At 36.0% G+C, this 17,425-nt stretch overlaps 1 protein-coding gene across 10 annotated transcripts in view; it reads right to left on the bottom strand.

The window, feature by feature from the left end:
- Positions 1-17,425, bottom strand: part of LEKR1 (leucine, glutamate and lysine rich 1) — a 171,813-nt gene that overhangs the window by 27,291 nt on the left and 127,097 nt on the right. For all 10 annotated transcript variants that reach the window (XM_025436133.3, XM_025436137.3, XM_025436135.3 and 7 more), the window contains one exon: positions 5,362-5,455. In XM_025436133.3, the coding sequence (XP_025291918.1) occupies positions 5,362-5,455 (94 nt within the window). The remainder of the gene's footprint in view (positions 1-5,361; positions 5,456-17,425) is intronic.

Genomic DNA, 17,425 nt, shown 5'->3' with positions numbered 1-17,425 from the left:
AATCATTTCTGATGTCCTACATTCCTTTGTATAGATCCATATTTTCATATGGTATAATTTTTCTTCTGACTAAAGGACTTCTTTAAACATTTCTCACAGTGTGGTGATATATTGCTCAACTTTTTCATTTCTGAAAAAGCCTTTCACCCTCATATTTGAAGGGTACTTTCATTTTGTATGGAATTCTAGATTGGCAGCTTGCACTCCCAGTCCCCTCATTCTTTCAGTACTAAAAATACTCACCTTCTTCTTGCTTATATTGTCTTTTATTTTTGGTTTGTTTTCTAGAGAGAGAGGGGTAGGGAGGGACAGAGGGAGAGAGAAAATCTTAGGCAGGCTCCACACCCAGCATGGAGCCCAATGTGGGGCTTAATCTCACAACCCTGAGATCATGACCTGAGCCAGTCAAGAGCCTGATGCTTAATTGACTGAGCCACCCAGGTGCCCTAATCATACCGTCTTTGATGAAAAAAATCTGCTGTCATCCTTACCTTTGTTCCTCTCTATATGTCTCTTATTCTCTGGTGGCTTTTAAGATTTTCTTTCTATCACTATTTTTCAGCAATCAGATTAGAATGTTCCTTGGTGTGCTTGAAGTTTGTTGAACTTCTTGAACGTGCAGGTTTACAGTTTTAATTAAGTCTTGAAATTTTTCAGCCATTATTTCTTCAAATATTGTTTCTGTCCTTTCTTCTCTCTCCCGTCCTTTGGGAATTCCAATTATGCATATACTAGTTTACCTGTATTTGTTTCATAGTTCACTGATGTTCTTATTTGTTTTGAGTCTTCTATTTTTGTTTCATTTGGATTGTTTCATTTGTGTGTATTCAAGTTCAGTAAACTTTTCTTCTGGAATGTCAAATCTGCCATTAATCCCAGTCAGTGTACTTTTTATCTTAGATATTGTATTTTTCATCTCTAGAAGTTCACTTTAAATCTTTTTTATATCTTCTATATCTCTACTTAACATAGTCGGTTTTTCCTCTATTTTTTGGACAAATAGAATACAGTTATTGCAACTGTTTTATTGTCCTTGTCTGTTCATTCTAATATATGTGCTTTTCTGAGTCAATTTTTACTTATTGATTTTTCTCTAATTATGAGCTCTCTTTTCCTTTTTCTTTTTAATGGCAGTTTTTGATTGAATTTCCATTGTAAATTTTACCTTGTTAGATGTTGGATATTTTTGTATTCTTGTGAGTATTATTAAACTCTATTCTGGGATGCAGTCAAGTTTCTTGGAATCAGCTTGACTTTTTAGTTCTTCTTTTTAAAATTTGTAAGTCAGAATCAGTTCAGCATTTAATCTGGGGCTAATTTTTTTCCTCCTACTGATGCACGACCCTTCTGAGAACTCTACCCAGTGCCCTGTGAATTATAGGTCTTCCCGTCTGGCATTGTGTGAGAATTTGGTACTCCTCTCTGTCCTTTCAGGTAGTCTTTCTCTGCCTTTGGGTAGTTTCCCCACACATATGCACTGACCATACATACACTAAATGGGGACTCTCTAGATCTCCAGCGTTCTGTCTGTGTGCAGCTCTCTGCTGAGAACACTACTCTGTGAACTCTAGCTATCTTCATCTCTCTGGTCTTCTCAAGACCAAGAAAGAGATGACAATGTCATATTAATGATTTTCCTCTCTCGTGAGGAAAGAAAAGTCCGTGCTTTTTTTTGAGCACTTGAAGCAACTTCAGTCCATATTCTCAACTTTTAAATTTGAGCAATCACAGAGCTCACTTCTGTAAGAAGTCTCCTATCTGTAAGAATCATTGTCTTTTGTTGTCTGGTATTTGGTGTCTTGAAACCATTGTTTTCTATCTTTTCTCCAGTGGCTTAGTGATTTTGGAGGGAGAGTAAATCTGGCTTGTATTAATCCATCTAGGCCAAATGCAGAAGTTTTGAATTTTGTATTTAGCTCTCATTTTTTTCCCCAAGGTTTGTATCAGTTGTTATTTCCTGGCTATATAGCCTTGGCAACTTACCTAACTTCTCTGAGCCTTATTTTTTTCCATGAGCTACCAGGAATAATAATTTTATAATAATTAAAATTACATTTATGGAAAGCACAAGGCCTGGCATATAGTAAACACTAATGCTGGAGGCTACTTTTATTATCTTGATTAAGGATTTAAATCAGATGATATTTGCAGGCCATTCTAGATCTAAAATTTTGTGATCTTATTAATTCGATTTTGAAAATTACATGCTATAATTTTTCAAATTAAAGTGTGCTCTCAATATTATTTTTAGCCAGACATTTCTTATGCATAAATGTACAATGATATTTTTATGACAAGTTCATCTCTGTCAAATCTTGTTATTTTACAAGTTATTCTTTTAAGTTTCATTAATAGTACCCTAAAACACATTAGGGATTACTCAGCCATTTGCCCGTTATATTTTGAAGGAAAATTTGAGATTTTTTTGTTTGCTTCCCTTTGATGCTAGAATTGACTATCTCTTGAGGTAAACCCCAACCCCACTACCCTGCATTTTCACTATCAATTCAGCTGCTCACCTAGGAAGGTTCTGTTTGTTTATTTAACTATTGACTTTTAAAAGCTCTGCGCACTATTTAAAATGAGGTCAATAGTAGTACAATTCTAAAATGTTCCTAAATGGGACGATATTTTAGTAATAATCTGACAAAATATTTGGCTGGGATTTGTTTATCACACTAAAAAGTAATAATCAACACATGGCTATCACTTAATGTCAGCACTCTGGCTATAGGAAATTTTTTAATTACAAAAATTTTAACTGAAAAGTAACAACATTGTGCATTTGGAACCAATTTTAAATGTTCAGTATGCACATTAATTTATTTTCTTCACATCAAAGGAATACTTGAAATAAAAATCTATGGCAATTAGTAAATATGCAGTTATTTTAAAATGTGCCATCCTTGTTGCATAGCAACTATTGATTCTATTATGTGCTTTTTACATACTCTAAAATAATTAAGTACAGGCACAAATTGCTATCTACTTTTTTTGAATGTTAAAAGCATTTAAGTTATGAAGTTTATTCTAATATGTATATTATATATTTGTAAAGGGAACACTTCATTCCTACACAAAGGCACAGTGACCCAAGAAAGAGATGACAATGTCATATTAATGATTTCCCTTTCTCATGAGAGGACTTTTTGGGAACTTTTTATTCATAGTCTCAATAACTAACACAGCCAAGACATAATTATCATTCCTTGGCTTTACTGATCTGGATCTTGATTTACTGCTAAGCTAAATGATAAGATTTATTAATAAGAAGTCATGTCCTCTCAACAAAATGAAATGCCCATTTATATCATAGAAAATTATACATGCCAAAATGCATCTATGATATAATTAATTTATTAGAATGATATCATGGTCTTAGCAAGAACTTAGAAAATCTTACATAGGTTTATTTTCATCATCAAATTAACAGCATGAGGCAAGATCATAATGCTTTTATATGATCAAATGCTAACACTAACTTGGTCCACTTGCTCTGTCAGTAACCTCATAGACAGGGTACAGTGAGCAGCAGTAATAGAGTAAGTAGATTGTAAATGCGGAGACTTCTCTAGTAGATTGTATCTGAACGTCCTTCACGGGGTGTGACCACAGAGATAAGGAACTTGTACACAGCAAAGGCAGGAAAGTTCACTCTGTCAGTCTATGAGAAGCTCAGGTGTCTGAGGGAAGGGAAGAATCTGTGGATTTCTATTCACATTAATTCCATCAGTGAAATTTCTGCATTAAGAGATATTTACAATATCTCTTCATACACACTTCCAAATTGCTCTCCAAACGGTTGCTGTAACTTCCAGCCCCTTAAAGAGTGAATATGAGAGATTATCTCACTAGACTTCATCACAATGCCAAAACTGCTCTGTTAACTGGATGGGTTAAAAAATAATCTCATTATTTTAATTTGCAAATTTGGATTGCTGAGTAGGTTGAGCTTTTTTTTTTTTTTTTTTTTTTGTATTTTCAAACATGGATTCATAAGGATGGAGGAAGTGAATAAGAACAGACTAGCCAACTGTACCCCAAAGCTAGTAAAATTAGAAAGAATTTTTTAAAATGTGGGCTTTAGAGTAGAAGGAAAAGAAAAAGTCTATGCTTTTCTTTGAGCACTTGAAGCAACTTCAGTCCATATTCTCAACTTTTAAACTTTTAATTTTTGCCTCTATGGAACTGTTGTTATAGTGATCACTTATCTTACAGAATGAGTGTGTGATCCCTGAGGGACAAGGAAAGTGAGATTGTTTTATAGAGGGCCAGTAATGCCTCAGTATGGCCAACTGAGTAAAGAATGGAAATGAAAGTGAAAAATTTAGAACAGACCTGAGCAAGCAACAATCTCTAAAGGGTTTCGATTTGGTGGATGGTAGGGCGGAAGAGTCCGCGTGGAGATGTTAGTTTGAAGGTGGCCACTGCTTGTCCCTTGAGGTTACAAGTTATAGGGCCTAGACATCACAGAGAAGAATCTGGTAATAACCAAACAGCTTGTCAAGACTTTAGTCAAGCAATCTGAATTTCAGTAGCCAGCTCTAGCTTGATATGCAAATTTACAATGTTATCAGAAAACCAAGGATGAGGACTAGTGCTAGGGAAGGTATCAGTTGGGCAAGAGAAAGAGGTGGGAAGGGTTCAGGGCATTGTTCAGGGTACAGCCCAGGGACCAATCAAGGAGTATCAGAAGTTTATGGCGGGGAGATGATGTCTGTAAGCCTCAATGACTAGAGCGGTACAAGGCCTGAGGAGGTAGAGACCAATAATTTTTAGAATATTATTTGTATCCTTTAAAATTATCAAAGTAATACATATTTATTACTGAAATCTTGAAAAATTTTAGAAAGCCCAAAGACAAAAAAAATCAATGCGTTTTCAGTACTCTAAGAGAAAACATTTTCTTTGCAAATAATGAGCTAAATTCTTATACATTTTACTTTGCCAGAAGTTCATAACTGAGTAATTTTGCCATTTTCCATTCTCTTGTAGTATCTTCTTAAAAGCAGAGAAATTGTAAGAATAATTGAATATTCTTCTGCTTTTAAGGATGTAGTCAAATGAAGTTTCTGTCACTTTACAGGAACAAGGTAAATACTTAAAGATAAAAATTACACTTTTACATGAGAACTAAGGGCTATCTTAATTTTACGAGATTTCAAATTCTGTTCTTACCTTTTTATTTCCATTATGTTGTTTGATATTTTGGAAAAGACACTTACAAGCATGTTTGGTCTAGGAAATTCCAGAAGGAATCAAAATGTGCATGGAAGCAAAGATACCTGGAATAGTCTCCTGGCAAACAGAATTTTTAAAAGCAAATAAGACACATGCAGATGAAAGCTACATTATTGTTACCTTCTCTCTCCAGTTATCATCATTCAGCAGCTTCTGTCTAAGGGTTTCCTGCAGCTGCTCGATGCTTTTCTGATGTGAAATCAGCATTAGTTCCCTGAAAACCATAAACCCAACAAATGAGTCAAGACCCTGACACTCTTCCTAAATTGCAGCTCCTGGCTCAGGTAATAGTATTTCACAACTTAGTCTGTTTCTTCTCTTTAGCAATATATATACTGCCTCTAGATACTACTTGTACCATTAACAGCAATTTACAAACACTACATACAAGGTAAGTATTTTTCTCAGGCATAATTTTTGCTTATTAAGTTATTTCTTTTGCATGAAATAGTAACAACATATGTGGAGTCATAAATACCATAAAATGTTATACATTATGGTTTCAAAGTTTATGACTAAATTCTAACACTAGACAATATTTTGTTTCCTAAAAAAAGGAAAATAGGTTGGGATATGCCATAAAATCAACATATGTTTGCGGTTCTTGTTAAATTTATTTTTCTTATACTTGTCTTAAGTACTGATTGGAACAAACCAAATGAAACAGAAGGTAATGTCTGAGATATGGTATAGTACAAAACATATTAGAAAATTGAAAAAAACATAAAGAACATTTTAATATTTTAATCCACATAAATGGATCTTAAAGTTTAGTTCATAATCCTCTGGGTGGAGGAAAGCGCAGAAGATTCGTTAAGAGCATTTCACAGGGGCACTGAAATTAAGCTTCTGAATATCATAAGTAGTGGCAAAAGCACATTTGTTGATCAGGGCTCCTTCCCTCTTCTGTAATGACCATGTCTCTCCTTAGTTTTTATATAGGTGATTCTTCTCCATTGCTTATTCCTCTTCCTAATCTATTTGTGTTCCATTACCACTCTATTCCTTTTAGCTCTGACTCCTTTCTCAAAATTGTGGCATTCAATTACAACTGCTTATTGGACATTTCCACCCTAATGAATCATTAATACCAGATACATTCAAAAACAAATCCACCATCATCTCCTACAATATTGGTTTCCCTTTTGACTTCTAAAAATCTTCAAGAGTCAAAATCTTTGGTTTGAAATCCCCGAGTTTTCCCTGACTCTTTCTTCTTCTTGTCCCACCACATCCATTCAACACCAAATTCTCTATTTTGCTTCCTGAGTGCTCCTCAAACTATTTCCTCTCCTCCTTTCCTACTGCCAACAGTCTTTTTAAGGTTCTTGACTTTCTCTCACCTATAGCACTATAATAGACTCTCAATCTATCTCTTGATTTCTTTTCTGGTCTTATAATTAAACTTTTTTTTTTTTTTTTTTACCTAATAAAAATAATGCCAACATTTCTAGGCTAGAAAAACTTAAGGACACAAGCTTAAGAAGATATGTTGGACTTGGTAACCAGGATTATGAATATCATTTGAGGGAAAATGATGTTTAAAAAAAAACCCCCCAGACTTCTCTTTCTAGAAATGTGTTGGACGAGGTACTTTGACAACTCTCCTACTGAAAATAAGTAAACATTTTTTTAACTTATTAAAAAAATCTTAAACTTCATCAGTGAGCTGGACAAAAAGTAGAAAGAATGCAGAGGAAAAAACTCAAGTGAAAGGACAGAAAAAGGATATGAGCGGAAAACTTGAAATCTGAACAAGGTCTGTAGTTTAGTTAATCGTATTAGACCAATGTTAATTTCATAGTTTTTACAGATGTGTCCCTGTTATTAAAAATGGGCCAAACAAGGGCAGCCCAGGTGGCTCAGCAGTTTAGCACTGCCTTTGGCCCAGGGCATGATCCTGGAGACCTCCGATTGAGTCCCACATTGGGCTCCCTGCATGGAGCCTGCTTCTCCCTCTGTCTGTTTCTCTCTCTCTCTCTCTGTCTCAAATAAACAAATAATCTTAAAAAAAAGGGGGGGGGGGCCAAACAGAAACATAAACTCTCTCTGTATTGTCTTTGTAAAATTTTTTGTAATTTCAAACTAAATCTTAAAAAAAAGAAAGTAAAAGGAAGAACCCCTAACAATAAGTAGAGCATTGAAACCAATTCTTACCTTGAAGGTACCTTCCAAATCTGATGAACCTGAGCTTTAAATTTCATAACCATGAAGGGCTCAGGAGGGAAAGAGTAAAAGGAAACTCACCTGCATGAAGCTGCATCTCAAAGAGCTGCACATGCAGTTTATGTGTGAAATTCACACCTAGTATGTGTAAAATTCAAATAACATCTCTCAAGGTACAGAAAGAAAATTACTACTTTTGAATTTTGGTGCTAGGGAGAGGGAAAAATATAAATCTCTCACAAGAATTTATAAACACAAACTAACCCTAACACAGGTTTGTATTGTGAATTCATATAATCTGAGTGATTCAAAAAGCTTCATGTTGAAAGGATATCTTCAAGTCATAATAGGTTAACTTTGCCTCTAGATGCCTGATAGGAAAAAAAAAAAAAAAAAAACCACAGTATTTTGGGAACAACCTATCTTCAACATGGGACTCAAAGATTTTCTACAGTTATAAAAGTCAAGACCTATGAAATCATGTTTTTTTTTTTAAATCACAAAACTATAAAAGAAAAAAAGCCAGTAAGAGAATGAGCAGACACAAATGAAAGCATAATCAAACTCATGAGTGTTGAATTTTCAGATACAGAATATAGAATCAGGATATTCAAAGAAATAAAATATTTATTTAAACAACATTTAAATAAGAAATATGATTGATTTAACATGAAATATGAAAAGAACCAAATCAAACTTGTAAAACTTAAAAATATAATAATCAAAATGAAAAACAGTGGGTGGTCCTCTAGCAGATTATTCATAGCTAAAAAATGAATAAACTTAAAGGGAGATTTAAAGAAATTGTATGGAGTAAAGTACAGGAAGTGAAAAATACAGAAAATATAAAAGAGAAGTTAATACATGGAGGACAGAGTGAGAAGATCTAATATATATCTATTTATTATTTCAGAAGGAGAGGAGAGATAAGGGAGAGGAAGCAATATGTCAGGGGACTATTCTAGACTAATGAAAAACACTAACTCACAAATCTAGGAAGCCAAATGGATTCCAAGCAAGATAATAAAAAATGAATCTTCCATCAGGGCCTCTGTTGGTAAACATGAAGAACATCAAAGTTAAAGAGATCTTAAAAGAAGCTGGAGAGAATAAAACCATTATCTTCAAAGGAACCCAAACATATTGAAAGTTTATTCTCCAACACAAACGAAGGAAGTCAGACAGCAAAATAATATGTTCAAAATCTTATGAGAAAATAACCACCAACTAAAGTTAGGTACCCAGCAAAACTATCTTTCAGAATGAGACAGATAAACAAAACCGGAGTGTTTACTACCAGCTAAAGGACCTTTACAAAGGAACCTTCTAAAGAATATGCTTTGCAAGAAGGGATAAGATCTCAGAAGGAAGGTCAGCATGCAAGAAGAAATGTGAGCAAAGAAACTGGCAGACACATGCAGGGAGGACAACTTCTTGGGCATATGGTCAAGACAGCTGTACAAAGCCCATGCTCAGAAGGGGATCCCGTGCTTCAGAATGAATGCTTTTTGGTCACCATCATGAAACTCTTAATAATTTTATCTTTAAATTTGTGTTTTATGTGAGGTCTCATGGGACAATTGAGTATGTACCAGGGGCTTGGCTTGGAGCCTTGGCTCACACACAGTCCTACCTCCTACCACCTCTCAGCCCCTGCTCCTCAGCCCTTGCCCAGCCTCTTCTGCCTTCCTCTGCTTCAGGCATGGTCTCAGGTACAGGCACCCATGGGAAGGGTGCGGTTTGGGCATGTGCACTCCCCCTGCTCTGAATCATAGGGAGGTGTACTGAGTGCCTGTGAAAGCCTGCATCCGTTCCATGATGTCCCCAGGCCCCAGGGAGCACCACATTCAATAGTAATCATGAAAACACCATGCCAGGTTGAAAGAGATACTGTGAAGTCAGGGGAAAAAAGCTTTGTAGCTTTTTGAACAGGAGACCCATGTTTTCATTTTGTACTGGGCCCTGAAAATTATGCAGCCAGCTCTGCATGCAGGTGATTATAAACAAATATCTGCATAAAATACAGTTTTAACTATGTCTAATTAGTGGGGCTAACAAAAGGATAGAACTAGAACAATAGACAAAACTGTAGACTATACGTTAGGATGGCAACCATCAGAGCTCAAGTGTTCTTTGGCCCTTGCATGGTTGGGAGTTTGAGATATTATTTTTAGACTTCACTAAGTATGCATGGTAAAATTTCAAAAGTAACCACTTAAAGAATAGAAATAGAATATACCATTAGAGGAAAAAGCATAAAGAAAATAAACTCCAACAATACCCCTCTACCCAAAGGCCCAAAAAGTAGAAACAGTGCAGAAAGGAAAAAAATAGAAAGCTTAAGGTAGCAATCACATTGATGGCAAATAAATTAAACTCACAAGTTAAAAAAGAGAAACAGGCCTGATAAATGAACACAGCTGAGTTCTTTATCAGAGGCATTCTTAAAACATAAGGACATGGAAAGATTTTTTTTAAAAAGATGTAGAAAGAAAAAGTATAAAGAAAAACAAGTATGCAATTAAATAAATATTAGACAAAGTAAACTTAAAGACAAAAGTCATGGGCAGCCCAGGTGGCTCAGCAGTTTAGCGCTGCCTTCAGCCCAGAGCCAGATCCTGGAGACCCGGGATTGAGTCCCATGTCGGGCTTCCTGCGTGGAGCCTGCTTCTCCCTCTGCCAGTGTCTCTGTCTCTGTCTCTCTGAGTCTTTCATGAATAAATTTAAAAAAGATATTAAAATAAAAAGACAAAAGTCATTATTCTTGGCTTCTAGTGAGACTAGATTAATTCACCATAAATAGTCTAAATTTACATGCACCTGTTCAAGTAGCCTTAAAATATATAAAGCAAAATCCAATAGAACTGTAAGGAGAAGAAAAAAAAAAAAAGAACTGTAAGGAGAAACTATAAAATCCATACTATAGTGGTAGATTGCAACACAGTTCCCTCAGTTACATCAGTCAGTCTCTGGACCCACCATATAAGGCCATGGAAATTCACACTACATAGCTCCATGCTATTATGTGAGAGGCCTTCCTATGAGGTACAATGCAGCAACCCAAAGTCAAGCACACAAATAATTCAGTAAAAATATAGAGGTTTTAACAATGCCAATAAGACAGATTTAAGGTACACATATAGAACTCTGTACCCGACTAGAAAAACACACATTTTCCGGATCACATGAATTGAGGACTACATCCTAGGCCAGAAAGTAAATTTCAAACAATTGTCCAATTAACCTGTATATTCCAATATGGCAGCCACTAACCATATGTAGCCTCTAAGCAGTAAAGGGTAACTGGTTCAAATTAGGATGTGCCTAATTTTAAAATGCATACCAGATTTGGAAATTTAGTAACACCCCAAATCTAAAATATCTATGATAATCTTTAGAGATGATTACATATTTAAATGATAATTTGTATATATGGAGTTAAGTAAAATATATTAAGGTACGTTTTACCTGTTTATTTTTCTCTTTTAATATGGCAATTAAACATTTTTTAATTACATATGTACATAGTCTAATTCACATTATACTACTGAACAGCACTGTTAGAGTCCATATTCTCAGAATACAAATGTCTGTAACGAAAGATACGTAAAATATCTCCACGTATTAGGAAATTTAAAAAGTGTATTTCTGAATAAGTCATGGGCCAAGTAAAAAATAATAATTGAGATTTAAAAATACTTAGAATTGAACAGTAATGAAATCTCTACATATCAAAACTTATGGAACACAGTTAAAACAGAAAGGACAAATCAATTGTGGTATAGTTTAGACTGTGATGCAGATGGAGAAATGAATGCTTTTCAACTACATGCACCATAATGGACAAGTCCCAGAAACATAATCTTGAGCACAAAGAAAATCACTGGGTAACACATACAGTATGATTTTAGTCCTATGAAGATAAGATATATGCAGACTCTTTTTTTTTTTTAAGGAATGTAAGCATACTTGGTAAAATCATAAAGCAAAGAAACATCAGGTATTATCTGTAGGTTTTTACAGACGCTCTTTATCCATGGGAGAAAGTCCCCTTCTCTTCCTAGTTTGTGAGAACCGCAAAATGCACGTTGATGGCTTCTTGTGCGCAGGAGGCACTGGGGTGGACCTGGGGAGAAGCGCAAAGGGACTTCTAAGCTAAGGTATAAGGTTCTTTCTCCTCAACTGAGCGGTTGCACACAGATGTTCATCGTACTGTGCTTCCTTACGCTTCATACCTATGTTCATTCACCTTCTATGGTCTAGCCAATATTCATGTGAAAAATAATTAGTGGTAAAAGCCTGAGCACATGCATGTGGAGGAAAAGGAATCAAAGGGAAAAAGATGAAGGTGAAAGACCAGGCTGGTGACCAGCCGGGTGGAGTTAGCTGCCAGTTACGCGCACTAGGGACACGGCAGGGTCATTGGGCCCTGAAGGGACAGAGGTGAATCAGGAAGGCAGGATCCCTTGTCCAAATGGTGCTCAAGATCCATAAAGGAAAAGGAAGATTTCCCTTTAGGAGTGGGAGGTGCACCCAGAGGTTCTGACGCTTGCTTAGTCGTCTCTAAGCTGGAGGAAAGGAAATGAAACAGAAGAAACGAAGAATGAGGACAAGCAAAAGTGGGATTACATTAAAAACCTCGTTTGTGGCTTTCCTCCAGATATTTGGCCATTCCTGTCTCCCTTGCAGACTCATCTTCCTGTACTTGTTATTTCAACATTCGTGTTCCTCAGCACTTTTTCCTTCCTACCCTTCCTCTAGGTGATCTTATCCGCTCCTATGCTTGAAATGCAATCTAGATGCTGACAACTCCCAAATTTTTATCTCTGGCTCAAATCTATTCTCTGAGTGTCTGACTCATGAATCCAGCTCACCATCTGACTGCTCTACTTTTATATTTCAGAGACGTCTCAAACTTAACGTATCTGTAATCTCAGAGGCTTAAAGTACTAGAGTTTATTTTTTGCTCATGTACGTGTCATCTGCGGCTTTGCTCCCCAGGTTTTGTTCCAGGATGTAGCTTAAGGAGCAGCTCTTACCAGGAATGCTATTTTTGTGACAGACAGAAATGAAAAATCTCCAAAACGCTGGGTCTGTTAAGGCTTCTACTCAGAATTGGTGCATTCTCTCACATTTCAGTGGCAAGAGCAAGTCAAATGGCCCGATAGCAGGCAGGTGTGGACCGAACAGTTGTCTCACTGGGAGGTGTGCACCTGGCACCACCTGGAGTTCCTCACACTTCTGAGTTCCCTGGAAGCCACTGCGAGGATCTCTACCCTGAAGGTGGACAATTTTCCTTGCTGAGATTGTAGTTCCTTTTTATTGCTGAGTAGTACCTCACTGTATGGCTTTATCAATTCACCTGTTGATAGACACATAGGTTGTTTCATAGGTTTTGGCTGTTGCAAATAAAGCTGCTATGGATACCTCTGTGCAAGTTTGTATGTGGATTATTCCATTAGTTTCCCTGGGGTGAAACGTGGGTAACAAGGTAAGGGTAATGCTTAACTTTTTAAGAAATTTCCAAACTGTTTCCCAAAGACATTGCACTGCTTTACATTCCAAACAGCAGGGTATGAAAATTCCAGTTTCTCCACATTCTCATCAACACTTGGTTATGTTCAGACTTTTTAATTGTAGACATTCTGAAAGTGTGCAGTAGTATCTCACTGTGGCTTTAATTTGCATTTCCCTAATGACTAATGATGTTGAGCATCTTTTTTTGTGTACCTATTGACCACCTTTATATCTTCATTGGTGAAATGTCTGTTCAAATCTTTTGTTCATTTTTTATTAGGTTGTAATGGTCATATAATGGAGTTCCTAAAGTTCTTTACATATTCTAGAAACAAGTCCTTTATGAGATGCATATTTTGCAAATATATTATTCCAGTCTACAGGTTGTCTTTCATTCCCTGTCTTTTAAAGAACAGAAGTCTTGATTTTAATGAAGTCCAATATTTCAGGGCTTTCTTCTTTTATGGAACATTCTTTTGGTGTTGAATCCAAGAAATCTTTGCCCAACTCAAGGGAGGGTGCATGCCCCTGAGTGGGGGTGGTGGGGAAGGGGAAGAGGCAGAGGGAGAGGGAGAGAAAATCTTAAGTAGACTCTGCGCTGAGCACAGAGCTCGATTTGGGGCTTGATCTCATGACCCTGAGATCATGACCCAAATTGAAATCTAGAGTCTGATGCTTAACTGACTGAGCCACCCTGGCACCCCTACATTGGATCTATAAGTCTATTTGGAGATAATTGCTCTCTTAAAGATATTGAGTCTTCTGTTCCATGAATACTGTATAACTCTCCATTTATTTTGGTCCTTTTTAACTTCCCTGAGCAATTGTAGTTTTCAGTGTATAGGTCTTGCCCATCTTTTGTTAGATTCACCCCTAGGTATTTCATGTGTTTTGAACTATTTTTGTAAATACCGTTTTTAAATGTGAATTATTTGCAAATACATGGAAATTAATTGATTTTGGATGTTGATCTATTTTCTTGTAACCTTACTAAACTCACTTATTCTAGCAACTTCTTTTGTAGATTTCATAGGGTTTTCTATGTTAGTGAGCATGTCCTCTCCAGCTGAGCAGGGAGCTTATGCAGGGCTCAATCCCAGGATCCTAGGATCATGACCTGAGCTGAAGGCAGATGCTTAACCAACTGAGCCACCCAGGCATCCCCGGGAATTGATTTTTTTATATCCTATACGGTTTTGTTTTCCATGTCATTGATTTCTGCTGTAATCTTTATTAACTTTCTTCTTACTTTGGATTTGCTCTTCTTTTTCTAGTTTTTTTTTTTTTTAATTTTTATTTATTTATGATAGTCACAGAGAGAGAGAGAGGCAGAGACATAGGCAGAGGGAGAAGCAGGCTCCATGCACCGGGAGCCCGATGTGGGATTCGATCCTGGGTCTCCAGGATCGCGCCCTGGGCCAAAGGCAGGCGCCAAACCGCTGCGCCACCCAGGGATCCCTTTTTCTAGTTTTTTAAGTAAAAGCTGAGACCTTTTTTCTTTTTTCACATTTATTGCTATAAAGTTTTGCTTTAGTGACATCCTACAAATTTGATATTTCCATTTAGTTCAAAATGCTTTGTAATTTCCTTTTCGATATTTTCTTTGATCTATGTCTCCTTTAGAATTCTGTTATAGAGTGTAAAAATACTTGGGGAATTTTTGAGATACTTTTGTGTTATTTATTTCTAAATTAACTACATTGTGACCAGAGAACACACTTTGTATGACTTGATTTCTTTTAAATTTCTTTGGTTTTATTTCATAGACCAATTATAAGGTCTATCTTGGTGAATATTCTGTATGCCTTTGAGGAAAATTCTGCTGCTGTTGGGTGGGATGTTGTATACATGCCAATTAGGTTAGGTTGATTGATTGCTAAGTTCAAGTCTTCTATAGCCTTACTGATTTTTCTATTTTTAAATCTATTATTGTGAGAGGCTAGTGAAATCTCTAATAATAATTGTGGATTTTTCTACTTTTTTCAGTTCTATCAGTTTTCACTTCATATATTTTTAAGCTCTATTATTAGATGCACAAACATTCAAGATTATGCCCTCCTGATGAATTGATCTACTTATCATTTTCATTTTTTTTTGAGAGAGAGAGAGAGAGAGAGAGAGAGAGAGAGAAAGAGAGGAGGGAGGGAGGGGCAGTGAGAGAATCTTAAGAAGACTCCATTTCCAGCATGGAGCCTAACATGGGGCTCAATCTCACAACCTTGAGATCATGACCCAAGCTAAAATGAAGAGTCAGAAGTTTAATGGACTGAGCCACGCAATTGCCCTGATCCATTTATCATTATGAAATGAATTTTATTCTTAGTAATGTTTTTTGTTCCAGAATCTACCTTATATGATATCAATAGTATTTCAGCTTTCTTTTGATTAACACCAACTTGGTATATTTTTTTCATTCTTTTAATTTTAAATTATTTATGTCATTACATTTAAAATAAATTTCCTATAGGTAGTTTATAGCTGAATCTTACTTTTTTTTATATAACCTGATCATCTTTGCCTTTTAATCGGAATGTTTAGACACTTTACACTTAATTGAATTATTGATATGGTAAACCTTAAATCTATCATTTTGTTTCCTATTTGTCTCATCTGTTGTGTCCTTTCCCTTCATATATATATTATATATATATATAATATATATATAAAAGATTTTATTTATTTATTAATGAGAGACACAGAGAGAGAGAGAGAGAGAGAGAGAGAGGCAGAGATACAGACAGAGGGAGAAGCAGGCTCCCTGCAGGGAGCCCCACTCGGAACTTGATGCCGAGTCTCCAGGATCACACCCTGTGCCAAAGGCGGCGCTAAACCACTGGGCCACTGCGGCTGCCCGAGAGAGATATAATTTTGTTGCCACTAGTATACTACCAGACTACCAAAAGTAGAATCCATTCCATATACATTCGTCTGATGGACCAAGTACAAAACACCACTGCTGTTATATGTTTTCTTTTAGAACAAAAACTGAAAGTCTAGTAGATTATAAAAGCTAAAATATAGTAGGTCAAGGTTTAAACGATGTTAATGAAGTGATAACAATTCACTGAATTTTTAAAGAGTTATGAAGTTCCCTATGACATTTCCACAAAGCATAAGGTGTTTTGAATGAACTCTTTTAAAAATTAAGGACTGAAAGTCGGCAGTGGTAAGTTGGCTTGATATTTATGGCTGTAGAAATGCGGAGGACTTTCCGATCTCTTTATTCCTGCTGAGCCTCTGATCCAGACTCCAAGAACCCTTTTACGATTCTTTAGTGGGACAAGGCAGAAAGAATAATGAGATGTGATTGTACAATTACTTACTGCCCTTGATTAGCATGAAATGGGCATTGAGTAATGTAAACAGACATGATTGTATGTGTGGAAAAGATAATCCTGATTCCAAAAATAAAAATCTCACTTATATACTATACCCAAGGGAGAGCTTACACCTTGTTCAGGAATACAAAACCATTGTAAGACTCTGATGATTAACAAAAAACTTGTGTTAAAAGAAACTAAAAAGGATCAATTTTGACTCTTATAAGGCTTTTTGCTAGAAATATAGAGGAATGATAAGAAATAAAACATGGTTAGATGCATATTCCATGCATGCTGAATGGAATGTTCCATGTTATAAAAAGCTGAAAATGTGTAGCCATTTTTAATATCATACAGACCTCTAATTTCCTCTTCAGAACCAGTACTAGAGATAAAGATGCCTTAGAGTTACAGGAAACAACACAGACTTAGGTCCTAAATTTGGATTTTACTAAGAACCTAATAAAGAAGATTATCACTAGCATCCAGGAGTTTGGATTGTAGTCTCGCCTCTGACTTTTGACAAGTCATTAGATCCCTGGACCTGCGAGAAATACTGAGAGCTTTTGAGTCTTACATCATGCAATCAGTGGTTTCATTAGGATTAAATCAATTCTCATCCATACATCCATCTAGTCAGCAAATATTTACTGAATGCCTATTGTGTGTCAGGCACTGTTTTAATTTCTGGCGATACAGTGGTTCTTTCTTGCCATTTTTTGGTAATACACTAATGCAATTGCCTACATTTTAGAAGAAACAATATCCTGAATCATCTAAAGTGACACAATTCATGAGGCAATGCTGGCTCAGGCGCATGCATATCAGCCTTGAGCTCTCTGCAGTGTTATGCTGCCTTTCCTTTTATATTTGAGAGGGAGGTGTGGCTATCTGTAGCACTCTACCCTGAAATTTCATGAAATACTGTTTAAAAATAACATTTCTGGAGTTGGCACAATAGGCAAATTAGGATCTCTCGCAATTAAGAGTACTTATTTTTAAAATTTTAACTTTTAAATTCTTAGACCCCAAAGAAAATGAGAATCTACTTTCTTATATACATGCAAAAATCTAGATTCCCTTAATTGTGGTTAAAAATGTAACTGCAAACAAATGTCAAACCGTAATGCCAAACGACAGCTTTAAATTCTATTTCACAAGTTGTTCTCTTAGAGATGTCT

This window comes from Canis lupus, chromosome 23, assembly GCF_003254725.2.
Source record: "Canis lupus dingo isolate Sandy chromosome 23, ASM325472v2, whole genome shotgun sequence".
In the NCBI taxonomy this organism is placed as follows: domain Eukaryota; kingdom Metazoa; phylum Chordata; class Mammalia; order Carnivora; family Canidae; genus Canis; species Canis lupus.
Note: the sequence above shows the minus strand (reverse complement) of the source record. Positions and strands in the feature narration are given on the sequence as shown.